Here is a 17830-nt window from a genome sequence, read left to right as displayed (position 1 = left end):
AAAAAAAAAAAAAAAACCTCACTAAGAAGTGTTTCAGGCTCGCAGTATGTGGAGGCCTCTCTGACTTCATTTTGAAGACATAGAACCCAAAACAGGGAGGAATGAGTGGGCTGAAGAAAATCAACCACCAACCAGGGTGGACATTAGGGAGTAGATCTTTGAGTCTGACTACAAGACATGATAAGACATCCAAGATTGGAGCAGTAAAGAAGGAAGTTACTGATGTGGAATATTGAGTCACTGTGCTAGAAACTTCTGGCACAGGAGAAATAAGTGAGAGAGCGGCACTGCTAGAGCAGAGAGAGAAAGAGAGAGAAATGTAGCATAAATTGGATGATATGAAAAAATAGATCAAGAAGAAACAACAGTGGACTTAATGGACTGCCTAAGAATTCTGAAGCAGGAAACCCAATTTGGTGTGTAAAAATATGGTATTACTTCACAAAAAGATTGTGTTGCATCTATTATGAGATGGTACCTATGCACTCTTATTATCTTAGTACCCGAGCATGTCTCATTTTTTTTAGCAATATTTTAAAGAGAAGTCACATCAACATTTAAGCTCAAATCTACAAATAAATCTATGTTTCCTATTCTAAATAGCAAACGTATCCTGTAGAAAAATAGGATTTAGTTGAAAACCATTTTTTTTTTTTTTTAAAGCAGGAAAATGTTATTTGACCACATTTTATGACAGGAAATTTCAAAATGAAAGTTTTCATTTCCAACTACTTCTGCTTTCAGTTTAGGTTTCAAAACTGAACTATTTTGATTTTTACTTTTGGAATCTTCACCCACCCCTTTTCACCCTTGTTTACTCCCCCCACCTTTTACGACTGGAAAAAAGAAAGCATAAGGCCAGTAGAGATTAACCAACCTCAGAAAGTAGGAAAACCTATTTCTCTGTTGTTGTTTTTTGTACTTTCCCCCTCAGGATGATGTTGGATAGAAATGTGGGGGTTTTTAGTGTGAGAAGGTGGAGAATATGCTCTTTTAAAAAAAAATCTGAATTTAAAAAAGTAAAAATGAATTAGAGAAAGTACTGTGTGTGCTTATTTTCCATTTTTCCATGTTTAAACAAGTGAGGAAGGGTACCCCCATCCTACTTTCACACACTTAAAAAAAAAAAATCTCTATCGCACCAGTGTTTCCAATTGGGGAAAGAGGGGGGGATGTGAAGAGGGGGAGAGAGGAGAAAAAATATCAGAATTCAAAACTCAAAATTTTAAATTAAAATGTTTTAATTTCATTTCAAAATTTCTCAAAAAGCGCAAATGAAAAATGTTTGTTCAAAATCTTCCATGGGAAAAAATTATTTTGTCCAACTCTAGTATTAATGAGGATGAGCTCTAAGTTTTACTCTAAAGGTTGTTAATTTATGTTGGAGGGACAAAAAATAGGGATCTAATTTTTGTTTATGTCTGTTGATTGGTCCATGACCAGTGAGTGGAAGACTTTATGGTCTTGTAAACTTTGTACTGGTCCAAAGAATATCTAGCTCCAGTAGGTTGTGAGATATTGGATGTTAAAAAAACAGGTCATTTTGCTTTCTCACTTCAGTTTTGAAGTGATTTTTTTCAGCCCTACTTTCAGAATCTGACAATGTTTTATATCACTCACATGTATTAAAGGATTGGATTTGAGCCCTATCCCTTTTAAAAAGTAGCTGGTTAAATTATATCTGAATTAAAGTGGTAAGAAAAAAAATTAATAGTCTAAACAACCTCATTTTTAAGATCTGGTATTGCACAAGTTGCTAGTTCTTGGGGAGGGAGATAAAATGATAGAATGTGAAACATTTATTTTGGGCCCCAAAGATGTATATGATATTGAAATTTCAATGTGCCATTTTTAGTCTGGTCCAGGACTAAATACAGAAAGTTCCAGACCTCAGGTCAGAGTAAGTTTTCCTTCTTCTTTCCTTCATTGGGTGTTCATTAAAAAAAAATGAAAAGGAAAAAAAAAGCATTCTTGCCCCCAGGTATGGAGGTACATTTTGGATTGAGGAACAAACGCTAAGCTACATGGCTAATAAGGAAGTGGATGTGTGGGAATAAAAGTGATTCTGCCATAGCAGGGATGACATAAAACAGATTAAGAACTGCTCTGTGAGCTTTTTCAGGGTAGAGGTAATGAAGAATATTGATTTTCCATTACTAATGTAGTCAAATTAGTAAGTCTGTCATTCAATGCCAAAAAAATTACAGTAGTTCACTTTTTAAGAAACTATCACAGGTAACAGAACAAAGAATCTATCGTTTTGTAGGTGGCAGTTGTTTCCTTCAGTCATCAAGTGAAAACCTTGGGAATTAACACAGACTACTTGGTGTATTTTTAAAATGCAACAAACGTGAAAGACTGGCCTTTGTATTGGTTCTTTCATACAAATCACATGTAAATGCTTTTTAGTAAAAATAATCACTTCATTCTATTCTAATGCAGAAATAAGCTTTTCATGGTAATACATGTTTTTGAGAAGTGCCAAACATTACTCATTGGGTAAACTTACTTTGCTGCCTCTCCTTCCAACAGTTATTTCGAATGTTAGACACGTAGTCCTCTTCCACACTCTTTTCCACCTTCTGTAATGACACTCCTTTGTATTCATTTCTGAAATCCTTGTTGACATAATAAATGACACCCAGGTTTTCTGTTTTCATTTTGATGGTCTGCCCTGTACCACTGTAAGAGACATGTGCTTGTTATTCTTTTTATATACACAATGTGTATGTTTCAAATGTTGCCATTAGTGAAGAGCAGCAATAAGGTTTCACTGAGTACAGATAAGTCAGAGTTGTAATGAAAAGCAGTGTGAACGTCATGTTTAACAGAAGAAAATGTTTACATTCATATGAAAATAGAACTTCTGCCTTTTACCTCTCTCCATCTCCAAAAGTCATTTTAGTAAGTCATCTTTGTTTTAAAATCTTATAAATAAGGTGTATAACAACAACACTGGAACCTGGCAAAATAAAAAATTTGGTCCCCACCCTGCAGCCATCAAAACCAGCAGCATCTCACTCTAAAATGTTTTACTGCAGCCCTTGACAAATCTACCTGCATGATGGCATACTGTGGATTAAAAACTCATGGTTTGTGCATGCTCTGGAGGAGTGGTGCTTATATCACAGGAGCTTAGTCTCAAAAGGGAAGAACATCTCTCTCCTGTGGAGCTCAAACTCTGCAGGAGAAGGAGCCTTCCTTCTGTGAAGTTCAGCAGTTCTGCAAGAGAGTGAGAACCCTTCAAGCAGTGATCGCAAGTACGCTAAATCTATTCACTATTTACCTCGTGGATGATTTGTCAAGGGAGTTATTTCTTTCAAGAAAAAAATGGAGGAGTTTTAGATACCCCTCCATCTTAAATAGATAGGAGTTTCAATACCTGTACTCCCTTCCGGACAGGCAGGGATAAAATATTGTAACAAAGTCTACTCTGGGGGAAAGGGGAAAATAGAGAATTTCTCCAGTTTCATTATAATTCAGACCTTAACAACACAGGTCAGGAGGTTGTTTTTGTCAGCTTCCTCACTTGGTGCAAGTAGAAGATGACACCGCAATGCAGATGTTAAAAAGACATGCAAAGAAATAAAAAGGGCATTTTAAAAATGGAGAAGTATTTTTTTTTAACAAATTTAATCAGTGTTACTTACGATCTTGGGTATAAGGCATAAGGAGGATTAGAAACCATCAACTGGCTCAACAAAGAGACAAGGATCAATACAATAATAGGCATCAGCTGGATGAACATCGAGAAGCCTCCCTATGGAACAGAAGAGATAAGATTTGGGCATTTCATAAAATCAGGATCAAGATAGTACGCAAATTTGGCAGGGTTTAATAATCTAAAAATCCAAAAGACCAACTACTTTGTAGACAACTACTAAATTTAGGCACTGTCAGATATCCCTACCCCAAAGCCACTAAAAATTATTATTTGTACTGTAATAGTGCCCAGAGACTCCAAACAAAAATTAGAACCCCATTGTGCTAGACACTGCGCACACACAAGGAAAAAGCTTTCCCTGTCCCAAACAGCTTACAATCTAAGTATAAATGGCATTAATTAGTTAACAGGAATGCAATACATATTGCATCATACAACACTGAAGAGATGCATTTAAAACTCCAGAGATGTAATTCAACGCCCATCGAAGTCAATGAGTCTTTTCACTGACAATAGACTGGTCCAGGTTTACGTAGATGTCAAATAAGTAGCTAAATGCAGGTACACAGCAGGCCACACTTAGGGCTTGTCTGAAGTTAGTGCAGAACAGCTATTCTTAAGTAACTGCATGTGTGAATGCTCTTAATCTACTTTAAAAGTGGATTAAATTAAGATAAATGGGAATAAGGCACACTTACTCCAGAACAAGAGCGTCCACATATGAAGTTATTCTCAGGAGTAGCTATTGTGTTTTAAATTAACTTCCTACCTTAATATCAAGGTGGGAAAAAATAGGACTTCTTAAATTGGATTTTTTTAATTTTGTTATTTAAATTATAAGAAGTTCCTTTTTAAAAATAAACCTGTTTAAAAATGAAATCTCAATTTAATACAATTTAATATGTTAAGGCCTAAACTTATTATAATTTAATTGTAAATGTGCAACATGTTTTGATAAAAGACGTTTATATATCCAAAACATTTAGTGTTGTTTTAATAATAATAAATTCTGTAGTTGTTTTGTGGTGTTTAATTAAATTCCAGTTACCATCCTAATTCAGCTTGACACAAATCATGAGCAAAATTTACGTAGTATATAAGCGATATATCAGTCACTATTTTTAAAATACTAAAACGTAAAATTAATAACCTGAAAATGTTATGATATATAATTGCTTAAATAAATGCATATAGTTAGAGTGTACCCTCCTAGGTAGCAAAAAGATGTACCACATCTAGTGTAAACACTCTATTTAGTTTTAAATCAACATATGTTAATAGTTATATCAACCAACGAGAATGCAAACTTTCTTTAGAAAATAACTGAACTACGGATAGAAAAGTTCATTAAAATTGATTATTTAAATCAAGGGTTTCCACTTGGTGATTTAAATCAATCTGCCCTGCTTAATCCAAATTAATTTTCAAGTACAGACAAGCTCTTAGTGACCAGAAACTAACTTAAATAATTTAGGATGTTAGTTTGGGACCTTTTGTTCTGTTTACTGCACCTTATGCAAATCTTCATGTCTGTTTACCAAAGGAGCTAGGCTGTCCCACACTAGGCCTGTAAACTATTTCACTTGCAAATTTAGGTGTTCCTAAAGAGCAAAAGATTCCCCTGCAATCATGGCAGGTATATGACTACAATCTTCTTTCTCTAGCAGTAGATTCAGGTCAAAACCACTCAAACATACATCACCCCTCTCCTCTTCTCTCTCATGTCCACTATGACGGTGTTGATTAGGATGACTGTAGCCAGCTCGACCATTAGAAAATGAATGTACACTACCTACAAAAAGAAACATCAACAGTCAAGAAAACAGCAGTTATAAACACGCAAGATGAGCGAGAAACTAAAATGCCTTGATGACTACAGACTGGGGAATTAATATACAGAGTGTGACATTTAAAATAGCTCATATTTAAACTTCTTATATTTTGAAAGTTGTATTAAATAAACTAGGTCTTATTTTTGAAAACCTACAATAGTTATGATTTCATGTGCTCCTGAGGTCACCATAGCAAACAGAAAAGGAAATTAACAACTTTAATATGTAGCAATACACAGAGGAAAACAACTTGCTTACAGCAACAGAGGGTCCTGTGGCACCTTTAAGACTAACAGAAGTATTGGAGCATAAGCTTTCGTGGGTGAATGCCCACTTCATCAGATGCAATGTTAGTCTTAAAGGTGCCACAGGACCCTCTGTTGCTTTTTACAGATTCAGACTAACACGGCTACCCCTCTGATACTTAACTTGCTTACAGTAGATTAGGAAAATAATATTTTGGAATAAATATTCTAAAAATCATATGAACTCTGTAGTACAGCTCTGATAAATACCCATGAAATATTAATGAGTAAATACCTGATGGAAACGCTCCTCCGAAGAACATATTGAATAAATCCTCTGGAGTAATATCAGCCTCACAACCTCTGTGGAAATTAAATCTACCATTGCCAGGGTGATTGCATGCTTGCTCTTCACTGCCTGTAAGGTCATATTGCTTTCGTTTTTCTGGATTGCTCAGCACAGCATATGCGTTTCCAATCTCTGAAACAGGAAACAAAGAGTGCTCACACAAATGAATAGTAAGAGCTGTTCTGTAATTACAGTTGTAATTTCAGTCAAGAACTTGCTGAAGATTAGCATCATTCATAGGTGATACTGTACGTTACAAAATCAACTGCAGTGGAACAGGGTGTACAGAAACATCTTAGGTTTCCTACTCCTTCCAAGGCCCTGTATCATGGTAAAGTAGCTATAGAAGGCTGGACAGTTATGTTTATATCTTCAAAGGAATGTCTTCATCTGCTGAAATATTTCCCCCTCGTTGCAATTTAAAAAACATAGCTTTAATGTGAACTCAAAAGTCAGGTAATTGCAAAAGTTTGGCTTGATCCAACAACATTAGCTCTACCATGCAGCGTCTCCTGTATATTTTATGGGTTATATTAATAGGAATAATACATTAAGATTTACATTCAATAAGAGAAAGACAAATAGAAAATACTATGCATGCAATATGAGAGTTAATATTAGTGAATCAACCTTAACTTTTGGAATTACCTGACCTGTGTGCGCTTGATCTTGGTTACTGAGGTGCAGTTAGGGCCATATTTTTTAAACTGTCATGTGACACTGCTAGCAGTGCTGCTTTTAAATGACAGACCAAGCTACAAAGATTACACGGAAACCCTGCTATAGGACACACACTTCAAGTACAATTATCAAGGTTACTCTGCCTCAGGGTAAAGATAGTGGTGAGAGTTTGACATCCTCAGTAGTGGAGAGAAATTAGAGAGAAGTCAGTCAGCTCGTAACAAATACACATGAAGAAAACCTATTTAAAAAAATCTTGTGTAAAACATTTTTTGCAAGTAACTTTTTTTTTTGCTTATGTTGTGCCATGAAAGATCACAAAGTGCTAACTGATCATAGCAATTCAAAAAGGTTTTTTGTTTTGTTTTGTTTTTTTTAAAAAACAGAATTTAGAGGAAATAAAAAGACAGACTGATCAATGTTCTTAAAATAAAAAGAATAGACTTTTGAACAACTTAGTAAAATATGTTCCAAGAGATTTGAAAAGTGAGTTTAATCTTCATCTGGTTTTTGTATTGAGAAAATAGTCTTACATTCTTATTTCATACCATGTGATCTACTAGTCTCAAGCACTACACTAAGTAGGTTTTCTTAAAAAAACAAAAAAAACAACAACCCTCTTGATTAGTAAATTATAAATACATGTTGTCTGGCGGTAGTCCAGAGACTGATCAAATGATACTTCTGAAATGTTAAGAAAAATACACACTCCTATTAAAACAATTGGGACTCCAACATTCCCCTGCACCATTTTCAACCCATACACTGAAGTAATGTGCATTTGCTGAAGAACCAGAAAACGAGTAATTTAGTTTAAAATGTCCAACCTGAATGAAGAGTGAAATAGTGAAAGTTTGATTCTGGAAATCTCAAAGTTAATATTTTAAAGTATTATTAGTCACAAGGTGAAAAAATTTAAAACTATTTTTTAAATTTGGCAGTGACCTTTTAAAACAAATTATATAATATATAAAATAAAGTTTAGCTATCAAGAACATGTTTAACTATATTAAGACAATTATTAGCATTAACTTGATTGCTATGAGTAATCTATTTCCCATCTTAAACCCTTAATGTGTCATAATTAGTACTTTTGGCGAGGTCTACACAGAAAGTTTTATTCAGGGTTTAAACTAGAAATAAGAGACTTGATAGTATTTTGATTTGTTCCATCACCAAACAAAAGACCATGTAAAATGAAAGAATGAAAAGATACCATAGTTAGATTGCACTTGAGAAAAACAATTATTTCTGAAAAGTTCACATTTTCCTTCAAGTATGCATGCGATATTAAAGGATGTTTTTTCACCAAAAGCTTTCCCATCAGCAATTTAGCCTGATCCAGGAGAAATCTTGGCAGTCCTAGCTGTCTGGATATTAAATTGAGCTAGGGATTGGTCAAAAGGCAGTTGGAATTTGGTCCCTTTTGAACTCACCTGTTTGTCTGAAAAAAAGAGTTACACACACAAAACTAAGAAAAAGGTAACATAGCATATCATGTGACTGAGTGAAAACTGCACTTTGTGCCTTTGCTATTGGAGGGTTTTAAAAAACAATTAGTTTGCATCAATCAAATTTATCTCTCATCCAACTGCACTGGTATTAAACCAAGCATGAATTTTCTTGATGTGATTTTGCATAGTCAGTCTAGATGCTTAGAATGGCAAATGTCAATGTTTACACTGGAAAACAAATTACTTGTCTTCATTAATTAATAGAATTAATTTCTCTTATACATTAACATTATAAAACTTTCGTTGCCAGTATAGATATACTAAGTAATGCAAATCAGTTTCTCATTTTGAGTTCTTTTAGCTAGGATGCTACAAGATAGAAATATCTGAAAACATGGTTTTGTAACAGCTACCACCAGTAAGTACTGTTCTTCAGCTATGAAGCCCTTCTTATTACAAATGCCCCACGGACCAAAAGCAATGGTAAATATGTAAATGTTGTGATGGCATAGTATGCATAATCATATAAATTGTCTTCATATTAAATTAACCATTTTGCCTTATTTACATGCATACATTGAGATGTCCCTTAATTTATACATATGACCAATCATTTTTTGAAAAAGTAATTATTTAAGGGCCCTTCTTGACCTACACAACAAACTGTTGCTTGTTCCATTCTATGCAGATAGGATTAATCAGTACTAAACCACTATGTTTTAACACAGCTAGTTCTGTACAGTAGATGGGCCCCTTATATTCTAAAAGGCTTTCTCCATGTACAAAGTTTAATTGTAGATTTTTTTACTTTTAAAAGCATCTGTTGCTCCAGGTGCATGGTTTTTGTCTGGATGAAATTTCAAAGCAAGCTTTCGGTAAGCCTTCTTCAAGTCTTCTTCACCAGCATCTTTTGACACTCCAAGTACTTCATAATAATTTTTACTTGTCTTTATGCTGCAGAAAAGAATAAGCGAAAAGATTTCAAGCAAAGATCTAAATATAATGCAGTTGAATGTAACTACAAACAGAGAAGTCACTGCAGATATCAAAATTAGCATATTTATATAACTATAGATATTCTGAACATTAATTTATAAAAATTGCACCTTCTCGCACAAAGATTATTTTACTGTGTACACTTTAAAAAGTGTAATCTCTGAGTACACAAAATAATTCTTTTTATGCTACGAAGCTAATACAACTGTAAGAGAGGGAACTGGATTCTGTTCTGGCTTGTACAACTTCCATAGAGCCAGAGAATCTTTTTTGCTAATGCTGCCATGAATCAGAAATAACCCAATTTGATTTAGCAGGATGGGTAGTCAGAAAAATATGTTTTTATATATAAATAGAAGATTTGATTTGGATTTCCATTGATAGAAAATATCAAATGCCACCTCACAATGCCATTCCGAAAATCACTTTTCAGAGAAGAAATGCACTTAAGCAACAAAATGAGAGATATTTATAGACAGGAATACACGTGGATCCCAGAAACCTATTTTACTTCTATAAACTGCTAAATTCAAAGAAATAATAAATAAAATAGCACTAATCCTATATTCTGATGACCTAGAATGCTTAACATAGCATTAACTCTACACAAAGCCTTAACAACTTTGATACGTAAAACTCTGTTTTATCCCGACAGGAACAGTAATATCGGGACAATGATGTAATAATTTGCTGCATTTTAAAACACCCAGAAATGAGGTGGAGACAGAACCCACAGGGGACAGAGAACACCCTAAATCCATGGGAACAGGAAAGTTTGATCAAAAGCAGGACATTAATTTTAAATCCAAACTGAATTATGGGGTAGTGAGTTCAAAAACATAAGTAAAGCATTTAGGAACTGCAGGATTCTCCTGTATAACTAAACTAGCAGGGTTTGCCAATGTTACAGTACGCTGACATTTGGTGAAAACTGGAAGAAAATATTTGGTGCAAGCAAAAAATAGAAAAGTTAATGCCCAGAAATTAAATAATAAAACACCCAAGTAGGGGGCCTCCTGACTAGTAGGCAGCAAGATGGCTAACACTACCATTACAGACTAAAGGCTTGCCTTTAGGGGTTTCATACTACTATAAATGTACGGGAGTAAGATAAGCACCTTCACACTGGTCTGTATGAAGTTTGTATTGCTTTAAATATGACAGTTTCTAAAGTGATACTGCCATAGTGCTCCAAAAACTATCTGAAGACCAGCCCTAACAATCACCAAAGCTGAATAGGTAAAAAGGTAATCAGGCCTTTGGCTCGCTCATGAAATGAATAAATTTTATTCAGGAATGGGAATTCTACAATTAAAAGTATGCTAGCCTAAGAAGTCAGGCCAGACCATTTTACAAGGTATTGTTGAGATCACTGATTGATCAAGTGGTGTCTCATTCGAGGGATCACTTTTCCTGTGTTTAAGTAACTAAGTCCGTGCTTAGGCATGATGACCACAAGAGCATTTGCCTTAATTTCTAAATTCATTGTTTCCTTTAAAGTGTTCAGTATCTGGACTACTTTTATTATGAACACAACTTGAAAAAACATGTATTGGTACACTACAAGGTAATGAATGACCACCAATTAACAGTGTTTGTTAGTGTTGAAGGCCTGGTCTACACTAACCCCCCAATTCGAACTAAGGTACGCAACTTCAGCTACATGAATAACGTAGCTGAAGTCGACGTACCTTAGTTCGAACTTACCGCGGTCCAGACACGGCAGGCAGGCTCCCCCGTCGACTCCGCGTACTCCTCGCGCCGAGCAGGATTACCGGAGTTGACGGCGAGCACTTCTGGGTTCGATTTATCGTGTCCAGACAAGACGCGATAAATCGAACCCAGAAGTTCGATTGCCTGCCGCCGAACCAGCGTGGTAAGTATAGACAAGCCCAAAGTTATTAAAAACATTTGAACACTCCAATGCCATCAACGAATATCACTCACCCCCAAAAATCTTTACAGCCTACAAAAAATTCTCATAGAATTAAGACAAAAAACACAGGTTAAATTGTTTAACAACATTTAGCTTCAATTCACACCAGTTGTGGTGAACAGAGAAATGAAAAACTGTACATTACCAACTGCAAAACACTTGTCCAAAACCAAAGATGTTTGTACTAGCACATCAATTGTTTCACAAGTTAACTCTAAGTAACTTAGTCTTTCTTGTTAAGGTTAACAGTATCTAAATAATACTTCACATCAGTAAAAAACCAACAGCTGTACAATTCATGTTCCTCAGAAGTCTGGCTGTCATGCCCAGAAAGAGGGTGTTGAGGTGAAAGGTGGGATTGCTTTTCTGAGAGATTTCATGGAGTTCTTCGATGGAGTTTGAGGATATCACAGCTGACACTCCCTCACAGGACAGTTTTAAATCAGGTGGACTTTGATCCAATTTATAACTGCTGCAGGAACTTTTCCATAAAGCCTAGGAGGGTTTTCCTCTGTCACTTTTCTCTTGAAAGCCAAATATTGCAGCTTTTAGGCTTGCACTGTTCAGAATAGTGGTTCTCAATTAGGGGTATGTGTACCCCTGAGAGTATACAGTGGTCTTCCAGGGGGAACATCAACTCATCTAGATATTTGCCTAGTTTTACAACAGGTTACATAAAAAGCATTAGCGAAGGCAGTACAAACCTAAAATTTCATACAGACTGTTTATACTTCTCTATAGACTATACACTGAAATGTAAGTACAATATTTATATTCCAGTTGATTTATTTTATAATTATATGGTAAAAATAAAAAAGTAAGCAATCTTTCAGTAACAGCGTGTTGTTACTTTTATGTCTTATTCTGTAAGCAAGTAGTTTTTAAACGAGGTGTAACTTGGGGGTATGCAAGACAAATCAGACTCCTGAAGGAGTACAGCAGTCTGGAAAGGTTGAGAGCCACTGGTTTATAAGTCAACATGATTGCTGAAAACTTCACATTTCTAACAACCTAATTAAATAAATGTTCCAATTTCTTTGCTTGTTTTTTGGTTTTAATCCATGATGAACGCTCATACTTCCATTTCCAGTTTGTTTTTTGACGTAAGCAGTGACACTAGTTTGTGACATTATCTGTTTAAACCCTTTCATCCATGTTCTGGATCATCCTCTACACTAAGACTGCAAAATGGTCTCTCTCCTTTCGCTGAGTTTGCAGAAGCAGACGAAGAAAGATTGGACTGGACTTCAATAAGGCCACATGACTTGCAGTCTTTGCTGTATAGCTTTGGATCAATAGAAAGCAAGCCAAAAAATTGCCTGAACACATTTCTAAATTCAAGTAAACTGCAATTACAGTAAATTTTAATCTTGTTTGGTAAAATTCTTGTTGCTATTATCTCATCACTCTCAGAGACTGGCACAGTTCCAGTTCAGATTAAGGACTCTTTCTCCAAGCCTTCCTCTTGTATGAATAAAAGAACACAAGACACAGCAAGAGATGCAATACTTCAACTAATTCTTCACAAGAATGCATCTCAACTGTAGCAACATTTCTAATCACAGCAGGAAATTGTAGGTACTGAGCAACCTATTTGTGCTAAGGCTTTTTATATTATTTTTAAAGAATATAAAACCTGGAAAACTTTACACATTTTAAATTGCTTTATTAAAAAAAGATGTAAAATATAATATTTCTGTGTTTCTTAAGACTCCTCTTCTGGGGCTGCCAGAGACAGTTACATATCCACACTTGAAGGAACAGGAAGGATTAGCATGTTTCACAACTAATTCCTCATTAAAGGGGTTTTAAAAAAATCTATAAAAACAGTTTAGAATAAATGTGTTCTGTGGATCTCTGGTAGTCCACAGAACCATTCCAGGTGTTCTGCAGTGCTGCTTCTAGCGCAGAAGTGGGCAAACTACGGCCCACGGGACCGCCCTGCCCGGCCCAGGAGGCTAGCCCCCGGCCCCTCCCCCGCAGCCACACGGCCATGCAGGCAGCGCTCTGGGCGGCGGGGTTGCAAGCTCCTGCCGAGCAGTGCGGCGGCATGTCTGGCTCCAGCCGGGTGGCGCGGCTGCCAGACATGCTGCTCTAAGCTGCATGGTAAGGGGTTGGGGGGTTCGATAAGGGGTGGGGGTCTCAGGGGGCAGTCAGGGGACAGGGAGCGGTTGTATGAGGCGGAGGTTCTGGGGGGCGGTCAGGGGACAGGGATGGGGGGAGTTGGATAAGTGCGGGAGTCCCGGGGGGCCCTGTCAGGGGGTTGGGATGTGGATAGGAGTCAGGGGACGGGGAACGGGGGGGTTGGATAGGCGTGGGGTCCCGGGGGACCTGTCAAGGGGCGGGGGTGTGGATAGGGGTCAGAGCAGTCAGGGGACTGGGAGCAGGAGGGTTGAATAGGAAGTATGGTCCCGGGAGCGGTTAGGGGCAGGGGGTCCCGGGAGGGGGCAGTTATGGAACAAGGAGCAGGGGGGGTTGGATGGGTTGGGAGTTCTGAGGGGGGCAGGAAGTGGGAGGGGTCAGACTGTTTGGGGAGGCACAGCCTTCCCTACCCGGCCCTCCATACAAATTTGCAACCCCAATGTAGCCTTCAGGCCAAAAAGTTTGCCCACCCCTGTTCTAGTGGAATGCCAAAGCATGTATCCACCTGTGATACTGACAAACCAGCTAACTTGTGTATGACCCATAACAACTTAAGAGGCATTACAATTGGATCAGGACAATTCACTTGCATGTGAATATCGAACAGATGTACTAGCCCAGCAATCACTAACCCATTCATTTGTAGTAACAGAAATCAAGGGTAGATGCTAAATGTGTTTGCCTGTGTACCTGTATCCTGTTAGAAGTTTACCAATGTAATCAAATTAGCTTTTAGATGCTAAATATTTTCATGTCTTAATTGCCGTACATTCTCTATACTAATGTGTTCAGTTAACCTTAAGATCAAAGATGTGAGATGCTGCAGAAACTAATATCTACATTGTCTTCACCTTATCTATCCCTGTTATGAATGAATGACCGGATGCTGTCTTCTAGTGTAACTAGATTACGGTGTATACACAGGGAATTGAATGTTAACTTCAAAGTGGTGGATCAGTACATGCTCTACAAAGACGACTCCTCAGTCATATGCTGTGCTCAAAGCACTTGACAGCCTTCTTCATCTATAAAAGTGAAACCTCAGGTCTGATCCTGCATCTCGTCTGCTGAACTTGAAACAGGGCAAGTTTAAGCCATGGGACTGAGATCTTCCAAGTAGTTACTTGGAATACCCTGGAAAATGCAAGGAATGACTAACGGACTCTACATAAGATGCATTTGGATTATAACCTTTTGGAATGATTCCAGAGAGACTTTTGCAAGCCAGCAGACTCATCCATCACTGCTACAAATCTGATATAAGGACCCTGCGAGCATTTGTAATGTATATAATCTTTTATCAATTCAATAACTTTCTTCTCTTCTTTTATTAATAAATCTTTAGTTAGTTTATTAAAGATTGGCTGACATGACATTTGGGTAAGATTTGACACTCATATTGACCTGGGGGTAAATGTCCGATCCTTTGGGATTAGTAGAACCTCTTATATGGTGAATTGGTTTTTCGGTAACTTCTCACTATATTATACCAGTTTGCCAAGATGGGAGCCAAAGGCTTCATTGCCTAAAGGGGACTGTGTTTGGCTTCTTGTTAACCAGTGTGGTGCTGCAGCAGAAGCTCTTTGATACTGGTTTGGTGACTAATTGCAGAACAAACCACCAGTTTGGGGGTATTGTATGCCCTGTTTCTTGCAGTCTGCCCTGAGTGTAGCATTCTCAGTGTGGCCCTTCCCAGGCACTCGGTCACACCACCTTCAAGCAATTCTCGTTCCTAAAAGTCGTAACTCTGTCCAGGACCCTATTATAGTTTTTGTGGGATTGGGAGGATGGTGTGTGTGTGTCTGTATTAAACGAACTAAAACAAGGGTAGGGGGTGGGGAAATCGAGCTTCTCCCACTGCTGTATGGCTGTTTCCTGTCTTTGTTATGTTTGTTTACTGTAAATTCAGCTGTGATCAAGAAGCAAACTCTTTGCTTCTGTAGTAAAGTAGAGGTTTTGAGGTGGAGATGGTATTAAAACAGGAGGGAGCTGGTTTGATCTGTCCTGCATTTGGCTCTTATACTACTGTCACTATGTACATTTTGAACAAGATGATCACTATTAGCAGGAAAGATTTACACATTTTAAAAAATAACTTATTTTCAAATACATTTCAGCTCACAAGAGAAGTGCTTCTCGGTATGTGAGTTTTCAAACTTCTGTGCTGAACGAGTAGCTTTCCTTTCAACATTTCTTACTATTCATAGCATATCGCTCAGTACTTATGCAATCAACGGCGAGGTATTGCATCTTACACTTCTCCCCATTGAGCAACTTGTTTGCACTATCATGCAATGCTTTATAGCTATGGTGTTATGGTAGCTTGTTGGTGAGCCACGTCCCTTGTGTATATGGAAGAAATTAAAAAAAAACAGCACCTCAGTGCTTGTTTATATTTGTATCTGCCAACAACACTAGCGCAACACTGATGGAAACCAATGCAGTAAACCCATTTGTTGCAGATGCAGAGAAGCACCACCTAGGAAGATCAGGGGAATAGAGGGCCTATCTTATGAGAGGAGATTGTAAAAGAGCTTGATTTGTTTACTAGCAAAAAGAAGGCTAAGAGAGGATATGAATGATTGCTCTCTATAAATAAATCGACGGGGTGGGGGAAGAGTAAACAGCTATTTAAGCTAAAGGACAATGCTGATACAACTACAAATGGGTATAAACTGGCCATGAACAAATGCAGGCTGGAAAGTAGAAGGCTTCTAACCAACAGAGGAACGAGGTTCTGGAACACCCTCCCAATAGGAGCTGTGGGCACTAACAAATTAATTAGTTTTAAGGGAGAACTGGACACATTTATGAGTGGGATTGTATGATGCGGTTGCTTGCGATGATACTTGGCAGCCCTGGGGTCCCTTCTGATTTGTGCCTTATGTTCTTAAAGGTCACGCTTCAAGTGCCTGCACAGAGCATGATGTCAGAATTACTAATGGGTGACTCAAAGCGACATGCTGTGGCCATTGAACATTGGCAGCACCCATATACTGTGAGTTCAAGTCTTGCCTTTGGCAGCTTTCTCCATACAGTAGAAAGCCTCAGAGTTACGAACACCTCAGGAATGGAGGTTGTTCATAACTCTGAAATGTTCGTAACCCTGAATAAAATGTTATGGTTGTTTTTTCAAAAGTTTACAACTGAACATTGACTTGATACAACTTTGAAACTTTACTATGCAGAAGAAAAATGCTGCTTTTAACCATCTTAATTTAAATGAAACAAGAACAGAAAGTTTCCTTACCTCATCTAATTTTTTTTTGTAAATGTTCCCTTTATTATTTTAGTAGTTTACATTTAACAGTACTATACTATATTTTTCTGATCGCGTACTTCCGGTTCCAAATGAAGTGTGTGGTTGATTGGACAGTTCATAACTCTGGTGTTCTACTGTATGTGTTGCTCGCTGCCTGCATTCTGTAGGGGCTCCTTCTGGAAGTTTTAAACTGGAAGCTTTGCTTTCAAGGTAAGAGCTGATATTTCAAAGTGCTCTAAAATCCTCATGCACACTCACATTTTATGTTACAAGTATTGTCAAAGAAAATGACATTAAATAGAAAGATGATGAAAAACTCTAGTAAGCAGCAGCACTAGGGCAATCTAATCATGATGCATGCTCCACACTAATTTCCTGAACAACGGGACTGGGTGTAACCAAAAAGCAACTTTTATCAATGTTGGTATGAACAAAGGGGTTACTGAGCTTCAGGAAACAAATCCTTAACAGGGAGCCCTATTTTAAACACTGGCATACAGTTGATACTGACTAATGTGCAGGATACTGCCATCAGTCAAAACAGTAACTTATGTTTTATGTTAAAAACAATGTTTTTACTTTCTAAGAGACTTTATCCAATCTACACAAACCAAAAAGGACAACTATTGTTTTCAACCCTCAAAGTGCTGTCCTTGGGGAAAAAAGGTCCAAAGGTCATGTGGCCCTTTTAAAAACTCTTATAGCAGGTCTCAATGATAATTTCTCCCCCACAAATTGCCATAAGGGTGAAAAAAAAAAAAAAAAAATCAAGCAAGCATTGCTCAAGCTACAAGGAAAATTTTAAAATGATACTCAAAAAATTCTGTCTTTTAGATTAATCTCAACAGAATGAAAATCAAGGTGCAGCCTTAACTGTGGTAGCTCTACTCTTCCACTATAAAATTGCTGTGCTACATTAGGCCCAGGGGTAGAATTAGTAGTCCAAGCTGAGGTCATTTAGTCAAGGGGTTCCTCGGACACAATTCCCTCCAATAAGGAGCTGATTTAATATTCTAATTAATCTAAAACCCATGTGCATAGTGTGATTGTCTTGAAAATTTTAATGTTAGCTGTGAATGTATTAATACTTTTCCTCACAGTTCTAACCCCTGGATTTTTAGTCTCACTTTGAAGAAGTATATTTTAGACACCTTATAATATCTAAGTTAGAAACACTGCCTTGTAGGTTTCACATCAGGACTTCCACAGTCACTGTCATTTTGCCATGACAGCTCCTCAATAACTATCTTGGATTTTGTAACAGATAGG

At 37.2% G+C, this 17830-nt stretch overlaps 1 protein-coding gene across 3 annotated transcripts in view; it reads right to left on the bottom strand.

The window, feature by feature from the left end:
• The window catches only part of DNAJB14 (DnaJ heat shock protein family (Hsp40) member B14), a 30799-nt gene that overhangs the window by 2919 nt on the left and 10050 nt on the right, over positions 1-17830 (bottom strand). For 2 of the 3 annotated variants that reach the window (XM_065404816.1, XM_065404818.1), the window contains 5 exons: positions 9034-9179; positions 6037-6222; positions 5362-5456; positions 3651-3760; positions 2510-2682 (listed from right to left, as the gene is read on the bottom strand). In XM_065404816.1, the coding sequence (XP_065260888.1) occupies positions 2510-2682; positions 3651-3760; positions 5362-5456; positions 6037-6222; positions 9034-9179 (710 nt within the window). Of the gene's footprint in view, positions 1-2509; positions 2683-3650; positions 3761-5361; positions 5457-6036; positions 6223-9033; positions 9180-11722; positions 11812-17830 lie in introns of those variants that run through there. The other variant, XM_065404817.1, reaches the window with a different exon arrangement.

The sequence above is a fragment of the Emys orbicularis genome, chromosome 5, assembly GCF_028017835.1.
Source record: "Emys orbicularis isolate rEmyOrb1 chromosome 5, rEmyOrb1.hap1, whole genome shotgun sequence".
NCBI lineage: Eukaryota > Metazoa > Chordata > Testudines > Emydidae > Emys > Emys orbicularis.
The sequence above is the reverse complement of the archived record's forward strand: the minus strand, read 5'-3'. Positions and strand labels throughout refer to the sequence as shown.